General features: G+C 31.3%; 1 protein-coding gene across 1 annotated transcript in view; it reads left to right on the top strand.

Annotated features, from left to right (window-relative positions):
* The first annotated feature begins 1848 nt into the window (after nucleotides 1-1848).
* LOC123554482 (neuroligin-4, X-linked-like) overlaps nucleotides 1849-22725 on the top strand; it is a 413210-nt gene continuing 392333 nt past the window's right edge. The window contains exon 1 of the mRNA XM_045344680.2: nucleotides 1849-3002. Within this exon, the coding sequence (XP_045200615.2) occupies nucleotides 2561-3002 (442 nt within the window). The 5' untranslated portion in view covers nucleotides 1849-2560. The remainder of the gene's footprint in view (nucleotides 3003-22725) is intronic.

The raw sequence follows: 22725 nt of genomic DNA on the forward strand, positions 1-22725 counted from the left end.
TGCATTAATGTCTTGTTACAACTTAGCTGTAAACTTACCCAGGAAATATATTTTCATATAGTTATAACTATCTTACAATGTAGAAACAACGAGTTGTCTAAACTCAATATATCAAATATTGTGCATACTGCTACAGTCATTCAATAAAATGTTTAGACATTAAAGACACTATCTTGGCTTGATATATGTCACTGTCTATTTGTAACTAAATTCTTGTATTTCTCAATGATTTCATGCAAATCATGTATAATTACTATCATGGAAATACAAACTTTATTCTGCGGCGCGTCTTTCAGTTTCAGTTTTGGATATTTGGATATTGGACGATTACAGATGATATACATTGTATATAAATATTTGTACTAATGACGTTTGTTTAACATTAATACGAAATTATGTTCAATTGTCGGTAACAGTGTACCTGTTTGACTTGATCTAGTCAGAACTATGAAAGAGCGTTTAATACAGCAAACACGGTTCATCCCACTTAGCACAAGCGGAGCTCATAATTTCTAATATTGAAAGAAACACAATAATCATAAGAGGTTCAATGAATGTTTATAGTGCACTTTCATAGCTAACTAGAGAAAACGCAAAGAGAATACTGTTATTGTAATGGATTAGGGAACATTTATAATCATTTTATGGGTGAGAAAATGTTGAGGTGATAAAACAAGCGTTTATATAACTGTATAGGGGAACAAAGGATAATTGTTTGAAGCGAGTAACAACTACGGCATTTATATATAACATTCAGTATTTAGCAGATACAAAAGAAAATGTTAGGATTAAAATAATTGGAAAGTGTATTGTGAACGTTTCCTTCTAAACAATGATTTAGGATTAATGATGAATAAATATAATAATGTGTTTGTCTTCCGGCACTTTCACAGATCTTGAAAATGAATACAAAATAATTAATAGTTAGTTATAAAGGAGCTAACATCCGCAATATCTAGATATGAAGAAACAGTTATGCATATATAACATGGCATTACGCGACAGTATGACGATTAAGTAAGAAATATTTGTGTTTCGTTTACATCCAACCTATTCTAATTTAAACGGTTTCTTAGTAAAGGCATTAAAAAGTAAACAGTTCCAAATCAAATTTCTCAATCTTGGACAAGTATTTGTATAACATTTCATCAAAATGCATTTATGATTTTCTTATATATATTAAGATACGTTAACTTTTCTTGTAGTTAATTACGCAACTACATGTGAATTTATGAAATATGAGATAGGAGTTTGAACTAATGAACGCCTTTCCGTTTTACCACTATCAACGAATCGACCTTATTCGAACAAACAGTTAAAATGAAACATTCTTGGCACCGGTAGAATATTTTCTATCAGATAATTATTTGAATAAAACTGCTTCGTATGTAAACAACAATTTACATTTGGCAAATACGATCTGAGTAAGCCCGCTTAAATACCTCAGAGCTTAGGATCTTGTGCAATTAACTGATTGTACTAAACGATTGTTAGGCCTTTGAGAACCATTCGTGTTTTAAATTAAAATAATGATGTTACATAGGGGCATTGCGTTCCCCAATTCATATTTATCAAATCATGCTGGATGCAAAAACGTTTCCTTCGTAAAATTGTTTGAAAGGATATTTCTAAAAGCATCCACTTTATTAATTTCTACATTTAATATTTTCAAATCCAATCTGTTTGAAAACCCGTCCCCAAACATTTGGAACTCATTCATATTTGCTCAAAAGTTATCTAATAAAAGAAATACGCGAGCATTTGATAAATGAAGTTACACTCCAGTCGCATCAGTATTGATACGATCTGTATCAATTCATTAAACAAAATCACAAACGACAAGATTTTCTTGATTTTCTCTATGTTTACAATACCGGCCAGATGCTCTATCGGAAATTACTTGAATTGCCTTCACCGCAGTGACATACGTTGTTAACTATATACTAACTTCTCTCTTCTGTATGTTTCTGCCAATTTATGTTGCCCCATCATATGCAGACAAACGAGTATAGTGAAGTTTACAGAGTATCCTACTGGTGTAAATAATGATTTCTTAATCTTTCTTGGAGATAGTTTTATTAAATTCTGGAAGCTTTGGTTTTTTGGAGATACAACAAAGCCATCAGCGGGTGACTTGGGATGTTGTTTCTTTCTCAATTCTAGCTAATTAACTCGTTGGACAACTTGTGCAATGTGATTTATTGAAAGCAATATAAACTGTTCATTTTCGACGTGAAATACGAAGCATTTCTTTGATAGATGCAAATTGTATCAAAGTTTCATTGAAATGTGTGAAAGTTATTATCTGGTTTTGTGTTTTTGATTATGTAATATGATTGATGTCGTAAATATTGAATTGCTTCCGTGAAATATTCTTGGAATCTTTGCATCTTCGGATGCAAATAGTTGCATAGAAAATAGCAGTAGTTATTTTATTACACAGTAAAATATTTCGATAGAAAAGTTAGATAAGCAAAGTTTACATAAAATAAGGAAAAATAAATATATAATTTTGTATATTATATATTAAATTAGTTTTATTAAAGCAGAAATATTCACAATGGATATGAGGAAGAAAGTGGTGTATCTCTATAGTTTGTTGTTGTGTATTTATGAAAGTGATCCGACAGGGGTCACAATGCGACAACTTGGTGACAGGCTTATTCAGCTGAGGATAGGAAAGATCAGAGGTGTAAAGGTTGAGTTCCCAGATAATATACACAACTTACGTTCGGTTGAAAGGTATTCTGGTTTACAATACGGTACGCTTAGGGGAACACGTGGAAATATCCTTCGGTGTTTGCCACCATCCAGTAATATGCCAAGTTGGGGCAACCAAGTGAAAGAATACACCCAATTTTCGAAAGTATGCCCGCAGGATGATGTGAAATATTTGTCTTTACTTCCGGAAGGCAGTGCTAGGAAATTCATGAAAATCGCTGAATTGCTTAAAAGTCAAAACGAAGATTGCTTATTTTTGAATATTTGGTCACCAATACCAGGTAAGTATTTCACACATTTGTCTTACGTTTCTGGAGGCCATTTTGGTGTGTTGTTATCTAACTTTGAAGGTACTTTAAAATCAGTTAAAATCTAATTTAGTCTAAGTACGAAATAAATTCTTATGTATTTAAGTACCTAAACTGAGACATACTTTGATATTCATAATTTAAGTCTAATACAATTTCTAGAATAATATCGATCATGAATTCATAAACCGTTTTCATACAAATACCAGTTTTAATGATTCATTTATCTATAAAATTTGACGTTTATTTTCGTCAGGTAAAACAATGATAAAATCTCTGAACAGCCATAATGTGTATTTTAATCTTGATATATTAAATGCGTGCTTTTATAACGATGAAATGATTGTTTCTAATCTATTTGATTGATAACAAAAGTTCATTCAGTAATAAGAAAATCCAACTACAAAAGAATATGCTTTAATTGACTAGTTCAAAATAATAAAATCTATATAAAAATTGAAGAAATATAAAGATAAGATAAATGTATGACCATGGCGGCGTTGGTTCAAGCTTTCATTCAAAACATGTACAATATAATTGAGGTTGTTGTTCCATGTTACATTTCACAAATATATATAAATTAAATCAATATTGGAAATGAACTTAAAGATAATAAATATATCAATCCATATATGATCAAGAAATGAGTATTTTATAGTTACTGCATACAATTGTGACACTAGTTTCTTGCTGAGTAAAATATTTCATTTTTTCTTAAAAAGATTATCATATTAATAATTTTAATATTGCTAAATAATGTCTATTTGTTTCGCAAAAAAAGGTTATGAAAGATTATCCCGTTTCAATAATTACAATTTTAGTGTATGAAATGCAAATCCTGTTTCCACAATTAATATTTTGGTATATAAAAAGCAAATTCCTCATGTTAAATTAAATCCTACTCAACATTTTACTTTTGTATTAAACTGTATGCTCAAGCTCAATAATCCTGAAAAAAATGTGTTATACTAAGTCTTGTGATTCCTTGCATCAAATTGTTCTCTATTTACCAAAACAACTTGCTGCAGCAATTGTGCTTTTATTCGTATCTGTGACATATCAACATTGATTTTATACATCAAACCTAGTCCGTTTGTTTAAAGTTAAATTTATATTTTCCGGTTGCAGATGAATGCAGTACAAATACATTATATAACAGGAAATCCATATTAAATTTATTTGCAATAACTGAAAAAAACGAGTATATATCTAGTAATAAATTGTGTTATGAGGCGTTTTCGTTGGGGCAAAGTATGCAGAATATGGTGCCGTGCTGTTTTAATGGGCAATTTTCTGATTTTATATCTTGCACATCAGTTCAACATGTAATATCAGGTAAAACTTTCATGTCTTATTTGTGGTTTGTCATGTAATGTTTATAACCGTTTTTTTTATGGATACTTGTGAATTATATAACTACAAAACTCTGACATAATTATAACATATTTTTATTTTTAGTACAAAGAATATATTAAATAGTGTGTCTGCTTGAAGCTTGGTTGCAAAATAATAACATGATATTATCCTTACAAAATACTGCGTAATAACATTCATGTAATTAGCAATTTTCAATTGAAATGTATAGTATTTAGATAATTGTTAATTTAATAACGATGAAGTATATACCTGTCATAAAACATATTTATTTGAAAGGCATCCTTCAAATCAACAGTAATCACACAATTTATGTGTTAAATAACAGTAAAATGTTAAATTAACGCATTTCATGCTCTACCTATTCAAATAAATATCGCACTGATTTGAATCTAAAATTTAATGGTATTAAAATTTAAAGTTCAGTTGTATACCATCTGGTAGTTCGTTATTGATAAGAATTGATGTTTGCTCTGAACTAAGTTATTTTAATCAGCCACACTTTAAAGAGGGGCTTTGCAACATTTTAAACTTTTAACCGTTCTGCGTTTCAAAACACAGATAACTCTTTGAAACGGCTTGCGGATAGCAAAGCTCGAAAAAATTCTTCAAATGAAGTATATTGAATACACCACACAGAGGTATCACTTAAAGGTATCACGCGTAGGTCCATTTTTTTTTTATTGTTTTACATTTGTTTAGGTTCACCAGAATATGACAATTTACCCAGAATATGCTGTAGAGAATAAACAAATAAGATCTTGGGACAATACCCAAAAGTATAACGCCATCCAGAAGTCTTGAATTTAACGTAGAAAACCCTATTTAAACGTAATTGCCTTATCTAGTAAATTGTCAGCTTCCTCACACAGTCGATATAATATTACACAGCGGTTAAGTACTTTCCTAAGAAAAGCTCTATCCTAAAACTGCTAGTCTACATATAGAATTATTGGTATCTTTAACTGAAGCAATCGACGTTTGCTATAAGTTAACTGAAACTTGCTGTCCCATTAGACTTCTGAAAACCATATATTTTCACAATTAACTAAATTTAAATTGAACCTGCCACGAAATGCTTAGAAATAGAAATGAGCATTAGCTTCCATAATTATGTAGAGGCAAAATAAATGAGTTACTGTGAGAAAACTAATTCTTTTCGATTAAGCTATAGACGACAACAAATATTTAAGACCGATATGTATTGATAAGCCGAAGATTTGACTGAACAGAAAGGGGGCGGGGTGAATATTGAATGTGCGATTTTAAATTTTTAGGGTAACATATTTGGATGTGCACATTTTCTAAAATTTCTATTGTTGGTATATGATATCAGTCTGATATTTAAAATACTGAACGTATCGGTCAGTTATGTTGGTACCTTTACACGTTTCAACACTCGTTTATAAAACGTTAATGAATACATATTGAAAATATGAACATTAAGTATAATTTCATGTATGTCGATAGTTGTAAACGATTTTGTAACAGTTGCTATTTTGTCAATATCGGAAAATTACTGATAGCATATTTTTACATGTCACACTGTTTGAGGAAATATGCTGTCCACAGTATAACAAATTTTCTCTTTACTTCAGTGATGTCACAATCTGAATTTAGTTCACTTAACAATCTTTTCAAATTTATAAGACATTAATTTGTTTTAAAACAAGACGAGCGAAATTCTTTAAAACGAAAACAGAGATTAATGTATTAATTATTTACACAGGGAATTTTGACACAATGGCGGAAACAAGACGTGCTTCTGTTTGTTTATATTTATATTTTTTCATTCATGGTAATTAATTTAATTGAAAAATGTTACGAATTAATGAGCATTTTGTGACTTTTTAAAAATAGGTTAAGCCTTGAAGGAATATAATAACAATATTCAACGTTATTGCCATGTAATAAGCTATGAACAACATTTTATGCTAAAGGTATGCAAGATTAATTACACATACCAATTGCAACTATAAAGATACTGGCAAAATATCAAGTGTAGAATGAGTATAATTTTGTAGAAATTAAGTTCATTTAACCTGTCAAATTTAAAATAATCTTTGCTGCTATTTTTACGCAATGCAGGAAACAGTTTTGTTTCCATTTGTCTTTGTTCTTAAACATTTAGTAATTGCCTTCCCAAACTAAGAAAACAGTTATGTTAACTAAACATTGAGCAGAAAGCTACTCAGCCTCATACAATCAAACGAAACTTGTTACAGTTTGTTTCATACACATTAAAAATAAATGTCAACTTTCACAGATGCATAAGAAATTCTGTAATGGTTTGATTGATAAATGCATGTTTTTGTTTTATTTTCACATGATAGTTTAGCAATAAATGCCAGTTTCACAGACGCTAACACTACGCAGGCTTTATTTATGTTCTGATTTGATAAAACATATATATATATATTTGTGTTATGGTTATCCGATACTTCGTTGCTACCAATTATGTTTTCTGTAAAATATGACCTCTCCAAAGAGTACATTTCGGATCTAGTCTCATATAAGACTTAAATAATTACATCAAGATGATTATAAAGTGGTATATTATGAGGTTTTATGAATAAAATAACAATTTTACAGAGCTTTTAACTTTGTAACAGGTCAGCATCAGATTTTATCCAATCCATATAGTGTAACAAAGTCGAAAGGTGAGTTTATTCTGTTATCAATATAGCTTAACGTCGATTGTTGGTATTCAGGTTTACTTACAGTCGTCATCTGTATATAGGCGGCTTCTCCAGCAAATTGTTACTACTTTTGGAAGACGCCCACTTATCCAGAAGCTTCTCTGGCTCTTGAGCCAGGTGTAAAACACCTTTCCATGGACTCGTATCACAATGTTACTTAATTTAATTGGTGATTGGGGGAGGGTCCAACGTTTCGTAGTCAAACAGTGTTACCACCGGACCACTACGTCCGCTGTATAGATTTGACGTTACGTAATCCTAATTTTCCTCTTGAACCTGTCTTTCTGTCATTCCTATCAACCTGCCGACACCGGCAGCACGCCAGTCCAGTCAGTCTTTTGACCTTGTCAACCTGTCTAACGTTGCAGCCTGCCATGGCTCATGTCAACACAGTCAATTCGACCGACCTGACAACCTATGAATCATGTATGACAAAAGGTGTAAGAATATTCGATGACGATGTTCAACCGTAATATTTAAGGTATAGAAAAAAAACAGCGTCAACTAGTTTGTACCGAATTACGGCCTACTAGTCTTAAACAATACTATTGCCAGCATAAAAGGACAGTATAAATCGACAATTATTCTTAAAGAAAATACATTTCGACTGTATTTTCTATCTAAATGTCTTATTGTTACACTTGTAAGACCACATTTGTAAAATTTACAACTGTTGCAATCAATGTAAATCTAAAAATAATGCGAGCAACATTCGAGAGTGCTTATTGTAGGCTTCATATCACGTCAATTCATTTACAAATATGTTTAGGGGTATTTGATACAGCATTTGAAACCACAGGTAAAACATAACGACAGTGACTCGGCGATGTGTAAATATTAGCATCCTATGAACAAGAATGATTAACAGAGTGTTCACTTCCAATAGCAACTAAGTAGGATTGTTTAGTTATAATGCAGATCGCAGTTATATTTATATAACGTCTTTCAACGATATCATAATATCGTTTCCTACAAAGCAACATGCTGTGATATACATTAAACGAAGTACATTGCCAAACGTTTCAGAGTATACAACATTGCTTGCACTATCAGTTTTGTGTCTACGAAAATACAAAAGCATACATAGTTTAAACTTGTATTGAATCATGTGTTTTGTCTCAAAATATATTAAATGTTGTCAATAAAACAGGTGTATACATGACTGAATGGTTTAAAAAGTTTCTACGAAATAACGTTTTTAAAATCTTTCTGTAAAGGTAAGATACTAGTACTAAGTGCAATTTTATTTTGTCACTACAGATTAATACTTTTTAGAAGACAGATACAAAAAAGAAAAATGTAGGATATTGCTGTTACAATTTTATAGGTACACGGTATATCATTAAAACGCTTATATTCTTTGTCAAAACTTTACAGATTTTATCAAATTAAAGCAAACCAGAAACGCCTTTCCTTGGCGATTGGTTATAGGTACAGATTGCCACAGATGACCTATTTTCATACATTGAATACAAAAAAAAGATATCTTTAAATATAATTTGATTGGAAATTGCTAAAATATATATAGGAATCTGATTAAAGAAAGTTCACGCAGATAAATTCTTCAATGGAATAATACATTGACCTGCATGCTCTTGACAAATGTGGATTTGTGTATTTAGTATTCAGACAACGTACTATAATTCCGCAGAAAAGTTCAATCATCATGTCACTGTCTGGAACATGAAAAGCATAGACATTATCCTCGGTGCGTTGATGTATGATTAGATCCAGTATTACATAATGCTGTCCTTGTGTGATAGATGCCATACAGAACCTGCGATCTTATCATATCTATCAGGTTTCATATGCAATTTTACATTATTTTGACCTTTGAAATCACGACAGACTAACAAAAAAATATGATTAAAAGGATACTTGAAAATTAAACTAAAACGTTCCTTAAAATTATGAAATGAGAATAAAATGTGTGTCACTTGTCAGGCAAGTTTATATTCAAAGTATTCTTTCATAAACATACTACATTTGTATTTGTGTATCTTTTCTTCATGAACAAATTTGTTGTTTTATAACCGTAGTTTTAAAATGTTTAAGGTACAACCTGTAGCCTAACTATATTTTGCATTGCGCTACATCTACAACGTCTCAAATATAACATATCAGTTTTGAATTCGAAGTCAGTGATGTCCCAGGGCTTGTTCTATTCAATGCGATGAATAATGACGACAAGTTCGTTATTGTAACTTGTGTCTTAGACTATAAAAAGCAATGGAATTGAAAAGATCAATACTTTGTTGTATTATCTGCACTCGTTAAGCGCGATACCATTGAGTATTTGAATATTTTACAGATCAGTGTTAAGCAATTTTAAAGACCATCCTGTATCCAAAGTAAATCCCTCAGTTCTTAAAAATGCATGTAAAACATCAGGACATCCTATACTTTTCATTAGCAATTTTGGATTTCAATCATTTGTAACCTTGACAAATTCTACAGATAAGCTTTCATTTGTCAAGTTTGCATTAACGTAATACAAGGATTGGTACTCGTGATGAAATCCAGGAATTAAAAAAAAACTGAATTAAGAAGTAAAGTGATGATATTGTACTAGTTGATACAACTGCGTGAATGCTATTTTTTTCTAAACGAAACGAAGCAGCGGCGTTAGAATATGAACGCAGGAATTTCCGAATCGTTCTAGCAAGAAGTAATTAAAGGTTATGCCTGTTAAGTTATAATTGGAATACATGCTATTAACATTTCTCATATGCCTAATCTGACAAGGACAGGCTTGTTCACCATTCTTTCTGCAGACAGAAAATTGAGATGGAGGAAAAAACTTAAAACACCATGGTGTTTTCTTTCTGAAAAAATGAGTGTATTAAGTCCTTGTAAGATGAATTGAGAGCTACAAAATGCGTAAATGAACATTATATTATATATTATATAGATTTTCTGGTAATTTTGCATGCAATTTATCTTGGACATACGACAGAAAATGGAAACATATTGGTCGTGGAGGAAGTAACATAATATGCCATGTTGTTTTCATTATTTTATAGATTCAAACTGTCTGGAAAAACAAGGAACATACACTGTTGTCAGTAAAATAATACTCTACGTTTTAGCTGAAAAAGGCCCTAAGACTAAAGCATTTGGTGGAATATTTCATACAAATAGATATTCAGACTGCTTATATGTATGTAACGTAGATATTCTTAAATTATTATTTCCATGAATAACGTTAACAGGCTGGAAATCTTGTTTAAATAAATTACTTATTTATGTGTATTATAGTACATTTAAGTGCGATTAAATTTAGCAAAGTATCATTTTACAATCAATTTGATATTCAGTACTGACCATGCATTCGAATTTGACATTCGAGACAATTTGATTCAAGGGTTGAAGGAAAATCACGAGATTGTACTAAATTTGCGCTTCTTCTCGCGTGTATGAAATAATTAAGCTAATATATCATTGCAAAGCAAATCTTGCACAATCCGAAGTGTAGGTGAGCAAGCACATCAGATGTATTTAAAGATAATACAGCAACAGTATGATAACAACACTCTGTATCAAATGAGGCGTGTGATTATTTTTGCATCCCAAGATATAATTATACTTGCCAAAGAATAACTAACTGGCAAACATCTATAAGACATAATGTTGTGATTTCGATAAACAGCGAGAGGAGAGAGACATTTCGAGTGTTATTTTCATTAATATTTCTTCGATCGTAATACTTCCTATATCAAATCAAGGGTAAAGCAAAAAGCGAGAATGAGGCTTTGAAACTGGAAAATGATTACATTTGAAGCATATCATTTTTGTACTTGCAAGTTTTTACCGATGTGCAGATGATAAAATGCATCAATTGCTAAAGTTGGAATGTCCTAGATTTGAAGTAACAAACTATCGTTCTATTTAAAATGCATTTCTGCCTAGCTTTTGTATGCAGATGAAAAAGGAAAATGTGTATCGCTTTGTATAATTTTGAAACCTCCTGCCTACATAATTGAACCATTAGTATCATTTAACAGAAGCAGTCGACATTTGCTATCATTTAACTGAAACTTGCGCTCCTTAAAGGCTCGGGAACTATCTATTTTCATCATTAACTAAAATTAAATTGAAACCTGCCATGAAATGCTAAGAAATTGAAATGAGCAATAGTTTCCAGAAATTACGTAGGTATAATAAATGAGATAAAGTAAGGAAACTAATTCGTGTGAAGGTCGCTTAACTTGAAGAAAATAAAGTATATTTTAGACAGGTTACACCAACGGATTGCCTGATAATATGGTAAAATAGTTTGTGATACCGAATTTCTACGAAAACCGAATCGTTTGGATTATTGAAAAATATTTATCGAATAGATTATCCCGTAAATACGAGATTACGGTCTCTCGCAGTTGCTGTTATTACAAGGAAATACCCCATATAGTTAAAGATTATGATCCCGTGATACATGAACCAGAAAAGATCTGAAAACAAAGACAATGCATCAATAACTTACTGGTACGGATTTCATAATTATGAGAATAAAATCTTTTAATTACTAGATAAACGTTTCGTACTAACGTAAAAAAAGGATCTCGAAATAACGAGAATAGCTCTCAGACTCTCATAATAACGAAATAAGACATCATAATAACGAGAACATGATCTCGTGTTAAAGAGAAAATATCTCGATATAATGAGAAAATACATCTAGTTATTACGAGAAAATATCTCGTTATTTACGAGTTAACAGTTTCAATAAATGTTTTTCATTTAAAACAACGAGCTTTTTAAAAAACCATAATGACACTTTTTTCTGCATTCTTAAATGATTAAAGATCTGGGGCCGTATTCATTAAGCATCTTAAGTATAAGTTTTGACTTAAGTTTAAGATTTTACTTAAGTTTGTGGTGATTTCAGCTTAAGTCTAAGTAAAAACTTAAGTCCTATTCATAAAACAGCTTAAACTTAAGATACATAAGAAATGACTTAAGTCAGAAAATAACATGGCGTCGTGAGTACCATTAAAGTGTTGTTTTTTCAGATAAAAGCACTTTTAACATAATTGTGCATGTTGTATCTGTCTGAAATTAAAGGTGTTTTATGTTTTCGTCCACATTAAAAGCCAAGAATTACTTATTAAATTGTTTTATGAATAACAAATATACTTAAGTCAAATAAATTTCTTACCTAAGTTATACTTAAGTAAATAATCAATTTCTTATACTTATACTTGATGCTTTATGAATACGGCCCCTTATATTCGATAAAATGAGGTGCACTTATACACATGCTTAGTTTTTCTGTATGAACTTGCGATAAAATATTTTATGTAATTACCCTTTTCAGCTGTAATTTGCATACCTCTGTTTTCTAAATGAAGACATACTTCAAATATCAGATTAAAATTTATCATAACCTCTACAATGGTGACAAACCATTCAGGGAGGAAATGGAATTAATTTCACTTGTGCAATTAACATGATCGTTTTCTTTTTATTTTTAGAATACTATTTTAAATCGTTACATAGATGACGCTAGAAACTTAGAAAACTGTATTGGGTAACCCAGTAGTTTCCATAATGACACGAAGCCTGACAAAATCAAACGAATTATTGTTAAAATTTGTTACATGATGCACGTGTGGGCAATGGTCCGACAATAAATGTCAGCACTCGCAGATGCTAACGCTAGCCAGGCTTTTATCATCCATGGGGATTTTTATAGCATATATGTAGTTCTTTTTTGTTATTGATCAAACGCATATGTTGCTGCTGAAATTTCCAGTTTTATTAAAACGCAGAATTGTTGCTTTCCTAGGAATGGTCTCAAATATCTAAATGTAGTTTATGGTGGCCACATGCAATGTACTTGTTACTGCTTTTCAAATAAAATACTCATTCTATAAATATATAGACAAAGTTAATTAGTTAGTGTAGAAAACTAAATTTTCATACAAAGTAAACTTACTACATTCATAATTTGGGGAAACCCTAACTAAGACTGACGTTCCGTCTAAAAGGGAGATATCTAAAACCGAGGCGGAGGTATTTTCGTTTTGCCACATCTTAGCTGACGTAGGAGATCAATTTATCGTTTTTTGACCGATGTGAGATAAGCGATGTAGGATAGATGTATCTCACACTGGAATTTCAATCGATACTTTATCTCATACGTGTGAAAATTATAATATAATCATGTATTGCGCAGATGTACCGATACGCTGAAAGATTGTCTTCATTCCCTGCTTTTTAGAGCTACAGCTGTACGTATATGAGTTAAAGTTCTGATATTAGCAAAACGATACGATATCTATACGTGTCTCAAACCCTTGCTCTGTTATCTTTATGTACTTGAATGTGATAAAATAATCTATGAAATGAAATTGTTCAACTATTTTATAAACTAAGCTATATTTTAAATTACATATTTTCAAATATCAGATGTGAGTCTGGCGATAATGGTAGATAATTTAAGAAATAAATATTGGCAGTTTCAGAGAAAGGGATATGAGTTTACTTTTAAAATCTAAAAGACATTTTATTTTTGAAAGGGAAAATGTAATTTATGTTATCTTACTTTGTTACTTAGTCTAGTAGTTTGCGTTCGTCGTTCTGAAGTCCTTTCTTTTAAAAAAAAAACAATTGAGGTAAATTCGTCTAAAATACTAAGATGAGTTAAACTTAATCTCGTTGAGATGGAAACCAATAGACGTCATACGAACATACTTTGGAAGCATGAAAAGCAATCAAACAAACCTAAAGCAAAATCCGTTTGTTTAATTAATATGTTCACGATGCTTAAGACTTTCGACTCGAACCTGCGACATCTTGAAGAGAATCAATACTCCATTTAGGTTTTAAAACGTTTTTGAGCTTGAATTTTATTCTACCTAGGAGCCCATCCATGCCTGAAACACAATGAACAGAGGGACATTCTTGGTCATCCCCACCGTCAAAGGCGAGAAATGACATACACTTTATCGAGGAGACTCTACAAGAAAACAAACCGTGTATCACATACTTGGCAAAAGCTTGATATATATCGTTCATTAACACATTGCTGTTAAACAAATATTCATCGTATAACAAACATGTTGCAAAGGATTTGATAATGTGTCTAAAACATAATTATATATATTAGCATAACTAACTCGTGTTCATGTTCTGTAAACAATATAAAGATTTATATATGAAAAAGAATGCTAAGAATGTGTTCATGAAATGGTTTGAAAATTAATTAGAAACTGCTAAGATAAAAAAAAGAATAGTTACATCTAAATGTTTTAGCTCGTCAGCGGACTACATTTAAATGTAACAGAAACTTGTCGTTGACCAGTGTAGGTTCGAGCATAAATATTCAGACAACGTACTGCTGTTTCCTAAGATATACAAATTACTACATCAATGTCTGGTACGTGTAAGACCTATACAATTAGCACAATGTTATTTGAGATTTTAGATTTGGCATTACATCATGGCAAACTTATAGGGTGTTCAATACGTTTGTAAAACAAATTTAAGTGTTCAGTGTCCTAAACAATTGTTATACAATGTTATAAAGTAAGTTAACAACGTATCTATCTTTAAAGATAAAAAAGTATAAACGAGAATATCTAAACTAAAACTCATTTAATAAATACAATTTGTAACTGCTGCAGAAATGTTTAATCTACATATACAACTTAGCTTGGATATTTATTGTGTCTTGATCACACGTAGAGTGACAACATAATTCCAAGACCCATACAGTTGATCTGGCAGTGGTATTTCATAAATCGAGTTTGAAATATGTATCACTATGGATTGGAATAATACTTAAACAGTAATTTATGTACGATATTAAATATGGAGTTGTTTTAGGATTACAAAGAACAGCCAGGACTGATATTTATCGTTTTAGCATTAATGTATAGACAAAATATTTTTTAAATTTAAAAAGTAAATCGCATCAAGAAAAAAGGACACAACAAATTTAAATTGCATATATTGTATATATTTTTGGTAGAAGTATTTTGTTCAATTTATATGATCATTATTACAAATTGCATAATTATTATCCCAGCTTGGAAAAAAAACATTAATTTGCTTAATTCAATGTATGCGGATCGAACTGATTTCTACGGCTCCAGTTTGTTTAAAGATTTAATGCATTCTGTCAAATGATCCCTAGTAACGTATGTAATATTTTAGCAATACCGTAAGATATCTAGTATTTTTGTATTTTTGTCAATGTATCGTATAGATTTCTTGGTCAGATTTGTTGTCTGTAATATCCATTATTTGTCAATAAAATTTAGAAACTGCTACGGAACTATACAAAAAAAAAATACATTTTTATTCTTACAAAATATTAAAAGATAGTTGCTACATGAAGTCACTTTCCCTTTAAATCCTACTACCTTTATTTTTAGATAAAGAAATACCTCTAGTTATTCATTTAATCAAACTAAGCCTAAATGGCCATTAAATCAAAAGTATCCATGAATTTGTAAAGTTAAGATATGTAGAGATCTTGAATGCAACTATAAAAATAATTTGTGGCAAATAAGGTTTATTTATTTTTAGCAATCAATATTCAATCTCATGATTAGATGATTAGGATTCGTATTCTTGATCATAGCAACAGCAAGAAAAGAGATGAGTTTTACGATGATGATGTTATTAATGACTCAGACACAGACACTTCTAGATAAATGAATCAAAATCATTTACAATACAATGGGGTCTGAAAGTTTACAAGTACCCACTGATTGCTTAGGTGGATGTAGATATAGTTAAAGAAAACAACAGGTTCTGGTGAATCCATGTATTTCCTGCATAAAAGAGCTACAAATACGCTAAGATTAACTAAGGCGAGACTTGCTGACCACTTTGTATACAATTTATCTCAGACAAATGACAGAAAATAGAGATATATTGATATCACGGATGAGGCTTTCGTAATAAAACATACCACTTTCACTTTTAAAATGTCTGGAAAGCAGCAAAAACGCATATCTATCAATATCATTCAAGTTACGTTTAAAGAAAATTAAGCATGGATGGTTTAGTATTATATCATATATGCTCGTATAGGCGCTAAGATTAAGTCTGACTTTTTCTTTTGATTCCAATATAGCACCAGAAACGCCATGAGCGAATCAATGCCAAATATACTTGGCATTGATAAAATAGATATCAATACAATAGAATTGGAAACACAATAAAGAGACTTACTTGGATTACATTTTGAACAATAGATGAATGGCTTCAGTTTTATTCTCATAAACATTATACATGTCAATCAGTGGTTCTATTTTTAAACAGGATTAAGTACACCCAATTTTTAAAAAAGAAGTTCAGTTAATTAAAAGGAAAACGGACCGCCAAGATTGTTTCCTTTTTATCTACATGTTCATGTATTATCCAATTTTTAGTTATTCCCTACGTTTCTGTATTAATTCTGTTATAACGAACTATACTGCATCTTCAATAAATCTAATATCCCCACCAGGCAAGATTAGGGGATCACGTTCTGTACTCCAAATAATGTTCCATCCCGTCATTGTGTACTGTTTTCTTTCAATATCTCTGTAGATATTAATTTGAAACGTAATACGGGCTTTAAGGATAAAAAGACAAGTTCACACACTAGATATAAAGAGAGACTTAGTTATTATGTCAAAGATACACTATAAATATTTCTATTTATTTTAACCGTCTTGCATACGATAAAGTATGTCAAACATACATTCTTCTATTCATTTCAGCATTCTTTCTCAAGATGAAAAAGTAAGATTGTGGTAAGATACCAAATAAATATTCTATTTGTTTTAACTTCCTTTCATGCGATAAAGTAAGACTTTATTAATGTGCATAAGATACAAATTCTGTTTGAAGCTGAACTTTTCAGAAGTACGTAGGAAGACATTTACGGAATTCACGTGTCCATGGTATCTGACTGATTCAATTCTGACATGACACAAGCCTATTTCTCTCTTAGGATCAGTTGTTAATCTATGACATGGCATTTTTGTTGGACACTTTAATTGCGACACGACAGAGTCATCCGCATTACTTGAAAGAGTATTTCCCAGTTCTGGAGCACGTGTAGAACTATTGATTTCTTCGAGTTTGATAAAGATAAATCTTATAATTGACCATAGAACAATGCCGTAAATAATTTCAGTCAGTGACGCATGCGGTTAAAATATTGATCAAGGCCTTCTTAGATTGATATCTGCTTTGTAACTGGTCTACTAAAGTACCATTTTTGAATATAAATATGATACATGAATTTATGCTGTCATATTCTTTTTTACAATAAGTGAAGGATTTTGATATGCAGAACTCAAACTTTGACTTTCATCCAATTCGTCCAAATGCTCTTACGTTTAGATAATGTCTGAAGTAACAATATCAAAAAGAGCGATGTGAACTCATGAAGGACTAAACATGTACCTCTGTTAATAACAAAGAAGTCTTTTGTATACTGCGTTAATATAAATGGCTACTACTTTGCAACTGAAAAGAAACATACATGTTTCTCAGCAGTAAGTAAACAGAAAGTCAAGATTAATGATAACTTCGCATTGCAGTGTTTCCATATTAAATTTTATATGTCTTACGTTTCCACCACCAACACCAAAATGTACCATGAGCAACAAATGCCGTTGTGTCATTTCCCTTTACCGTCCTTAAGATTCTTTAAAGTAAAATGAGTGGAACTAAATTATTGAATTCTCAGACTTTTTGTTTTCAAAAATGTCTGAAAGTCTGAAATTATTGAATACTCAACAGCAAACGAACATCTTGAATAACTAGTTTTGATTGTACAATTCTTCATTTAAGAACAGAATATCTACTCTTAGGCTATTAACTTCCGAACGCTAATAAAAGCAAATCACAAAAGGTCTAGTTTCCTTATGTAGAAAAGTTGTATTCTAAAATAACCAGTCTTCATGAATAAATCATTACTAGTACTTAACATAAGCAGTCGAAATTGGAAACGTGCACTCGAATTAGCCTTCTGAAAACCATTTATGTTCTCGATTAAGTAAAATTAAATTGAAACCCGCAACGAAATGCTAAGAAATGGGAATGAACATTACTTTCCATAATTATAATTATTGTTGCAAAATAATTGAGTTTATTTAATAAAACTAAATAAGGTCTGAACTATAGATGTTATCAAATATTTGAGAAAGTTGTATCTTTTAACCGAATTATGGAATCTACGACTGCAATTCACTTTTTTTCAATTAACAACCCATAGTTTTCTTTTAATTATCATGTTCATACAAATACAGAAGTTCCAATGTTTAAAGTATTTGTATTTGCAATTAATGAAGAAAAAATGAAACGGTACTGTGTGATTTATTTATGTATTTATCTGAAGCACTTAATTGCTCTAGCCTGTGTAATCATACGATATCAGCTAAAAACTGGTTGCATCCTTATAATAACATACTTCAAATATCAGTTTGAAAATCTATGAAATTGGGTTTACTTCCGGCAATGATTACAGATAATTTAAGAAAGAGGTAAACGGCCTCATTCTTAAAGTTATCAGCTTCCACACATTACTCATATTTATTTTTTAAAGTTGCCTTTTTTTTTGTATCTGCTATGATTTCTTCTCCAATATAATTATGTAGCATATTAAAACCACTAAGTACTTATCTTGCAAAACAGAAATTTAACGTTACATTATTTAGAATGACAATCAAATGAAGTGTTGTCAAAGTATAATCATAACAAATATTTATTTTGAACTACATTTCATGGCTTCTTTCTACTCAATATCAAATTAAAATGTCGTACACTTTTATGAAGTTGTCAGGTTAAAATAAATCATTAATACTGTATACTTAATTCCAAAAGTGGTGCTCGTAACAGTTGCCAAGATAATTGTATATCTGTTGTTGCCACCTCGATTCATTTCGAAATATATGAAATCACAGGTAGTATGTATGAACAACGGATCGGCTATGGCAAAGTATACGCATGCTATGGAAAAGAATGTAAACGTGGTGCCTCCACCCCTTACACACACACACGCACACACGCACGCACGCACACACACACAATTGAATCTAAGTAATATCGTTCATTTACAAATACAAAAAGAGTAATATTTAAATAACTTCTTTCTACGATTTTCTTAAAAGCTTCTTCTTGATATAAACATGTATAAAATGAAGTATAATTTGGCACTTCTATCAGAGAATTAAACATTGTTTGCATTATCAGCTTGTTTTCAAAAACAATTCATGATCGCATACCTGGAGTCTGATAACAGTTTAAACTCGTTTTTATTCATGATCAAACAAGGTACGTTTCATCTCCTTCATACATCAAAGCTATCTCGTTTCTAGGATTTTATGTGCATAATGTTAAAAATGTGGTAGGTATTTTAACAACAACACTTAATATATAAATTGTGTCTGTGGAATTTATCATGTCTACGTTTCTGGTAACGTCTTCGTCAGAATAATCCACAGAATAATATATACAACGCACATAACGTTAAACTGATGACGTAACGTAAAATACAAATAAATACATATTACGTCTAGAATATATATTTTTTGTTGTTGAATAAAACGAAAAAAACATGGATGAAAAACGAAACTATACCTATCATACGATTATATATGTACACTTGCACATAAAATGAAATAGAATACATGAAATTTATCTATTGAGAATAACAATTTTGTCAATGAATAACATTCTTTATAAAGTAGTGGATATCAATTATGTAAGGTAAAGGACTGGTATTGGTGATAAAAGTGGCAACCTTGTAAAACACTAAACTAACAATAAAAAGGTGAAATTGTACTGGACGATGATTTTGCCGACGGAAGAGAACTTAAGCGTTTATTGTTTCATGATACGTAATATTTTCAAAGGTTTCATGTATGAATGGATTCAATAGTCCGATAAGAAACACATGCGCGCAGTCTAAGATCTACAAGAACGCGTAATTTGACAAGAACAGACTTTCTGACCACTATGTATGCAATTTATTTCGGACAAAAGACGGAAAATAGAGATATATTGGTCGTTGAGAAATAAACATAACATACCATGTTGTTTTCATTTTGACATAAATTTATACTGTCTACAAAACAAGAAGTAGACATATTTATCAGTATTATAATAAGCTCTGTTATAGCTCGGATAATTATGTATTATATCAAACATGCTAGCGTAAGCGTTAAGATTAAGTCTGACTTTGTTTTGTTTCCAATATAACACCAAAACACCAACAGACAATCAATGCCAGGTCTGTAGCTTTGACAAAATGTATATCAATACTGTAACGATGGAATTAGAAACACAATATACCAGTTGTATTAGGTTTTGAACAATAGATATAGTTTTATTCCCATAAATTGCAATGCATACCAATGGCTGGTTCTTTATTTCAAAAGGGATTAATTTCATGTATATTCAACAGGGAGTGTTGAATCATTTCAAGAAAAAACGCTGAAAATATTTCCTTTTTTGTTTTGGTTGAAAAAATTTGTAACGATATGATTTTAGTTTTGATTCTTGTTTACTTTTAAATCGGTTTGTGTTGTAACTATCAATCTCCAAGAGTTATTTTAAGAATGGTTTTGGAAAGCTCTGGTTTTATTATGATTCATGCCTAGCTATCAATTAACTTTGCTTGTTATCCCCCGACGAAAGTCGGAGGGATATAGTTTTGGCGTTGTCCGTCCGTCCGTCCTTCCGTCCGTCTTTCCGTCCGTCTGTCCGGAGCCATATCTAGGAAATGGTTGGGAATATTTATTTAAAACTTCATATACGTGTTCACTATTAGTTCTTGCGGCCCGTCAAGTTTCAGTCAGATTGCCCAAGTAACACCAGAGTTATGGCCCTTAGAAGTTTCTAGTGTTAACTATATAGAGTACTATAAATATGGCAATTTCTGCATCATAACTTTTGATATATTTGACCTTGAACTATGAAACTTTAACAGAATTTAAAGCACTATAATGTGGTTGTGCACACACAATTTCGTATGGATTTCTTTTGTAACTGCAGAGTTATTGCCCTTTAATTGTCGAAAAATCCACATATTTGTACATAACAAACTTGCCATTTGGCAGAATTTCATTAAATTTCTTTCATTCTATTCTGTGAACATTATTATAAACATGTGAAGTTGCGCACCCACACCTGGTCGCCCACTTGCCTTGGTCACCCGGGGTGACCCCGGGGTCAAAATTGACCCCGCCCCAGGGGTCACTTGATTTTACATAGGAAAATCTTTAAAAATCTTCTTCTCAAAAACCAGAATCCCTACAGCTTAGAAATTTGACATGTAGCATTGCCTAGTGGACCTCTACTAAAATTGTTCAAATCATGACCCCGGGGTCAAAATTGAACCCGCCCCATGTGTCACTTGATTTTACATAGGAAAATCTTCAAAAATTTTCTAAAAATAAACCAGAAGGCCTAGAGCTTAGATATTTCACATGTAGCTTTGCCTACTGGACCTCTACAAAATTTGTTCAAACCATGACCCCTTGGGTCAAAATTGACCCCGCCCAAGGGGTCACTTGATTTTACTTAGGAAAATCATTAAAAAATTTCTTAGAATAAACCAGAAGGCCTAGAGCTTAGATATTTCACGTGTAGCATTGCCTAGTGGACCTCTACAAAATTTGTTCAAATCATGACCCCTGGATCAAAATTGACTCCGCTCCAGGGGTTACTTGATTTTACATAGGAAAATTTTCAAAAAAATTCTAATAATAAACCAGAAGGCCTAGAGCTTAGATATTTGACATGTAGCATTGCCTAGTGGACCTCTACAAAACTGGTTCAAATCTTGACCCCCAGGGTCAAATTGACCCCGCCCCAGGGGTTACTTGATTGTACATAGGGAAATATTCATAAATTTGCTAAAATAAACCAGAAGGCCTAGATCTTAGATATTTGACATGTAACATTTTCTAGTAGACTTCTACAATCTCTGTTCAAATCATGACCCCCGGGGTAAAATTGGCCCCGTCCCAGGGGTTACTTGATTGTACATCGGAAAATCTTCCAAAAAATTTCTAAAAATCATCAGTTTGACATTAGAAACATGTAGCTCATATTACTCTGGTGAGCGATCCAGGGTTGTTTTTCATTTTTAATTTTCCATCAATATTTATAATCAACATGTGAAATTTTGTTTCCTCTCCCGTTTCCCCGCACCCCCACACCCCTTAAAAGGTAAATATATATACATATATATATTTCCATTCCTTTTTTTTTTAAATGTTCAAATCTTCAACATGTTAAGTTGTGACTGCACAAGCCTTGCCCTCAGTCATGTTCAAGATATCTTACCAGTGTTCTCATAAGGACATCTGTTTTTTTAAGTTCAAATGTACATGTTAAACAACAACACCTGGTGCCAAACCACTCAAAGACAATATTTCGTTCCAGTTAAACTTCAAGCTGATATTTCAATTAACTGCATTTAATTTTAAAAGCTAAGCTTATTACAGTAAGCATATCCCATTCAAAATAAATTCTTTAGTCAGGATCAAAGTATCATACATTTATTATGTACTCTTTAATTAAACATTTGTTTTCTGTTAAATTGATTTTGACTAATGAAATTATTTGCTTCTTATTAACATCCTTAACTTTTTGCCGGATATATTTTTTTG

Source organism: Mercenaria mercenaria, chromosome 7 (genome assembly GCF_021730395.1).
Source record: "Mercenaria mercenaria strain notata chromosome 7, MADL_Memer_1, whole genome shotgun sequence".
Classification (NCBI taxonomy): Eukaryota; Metazoa; Mollusca; class Bivalvia; order Venerida; family Veneridae; genus Mercenaria; species Mercenaria mercenaria.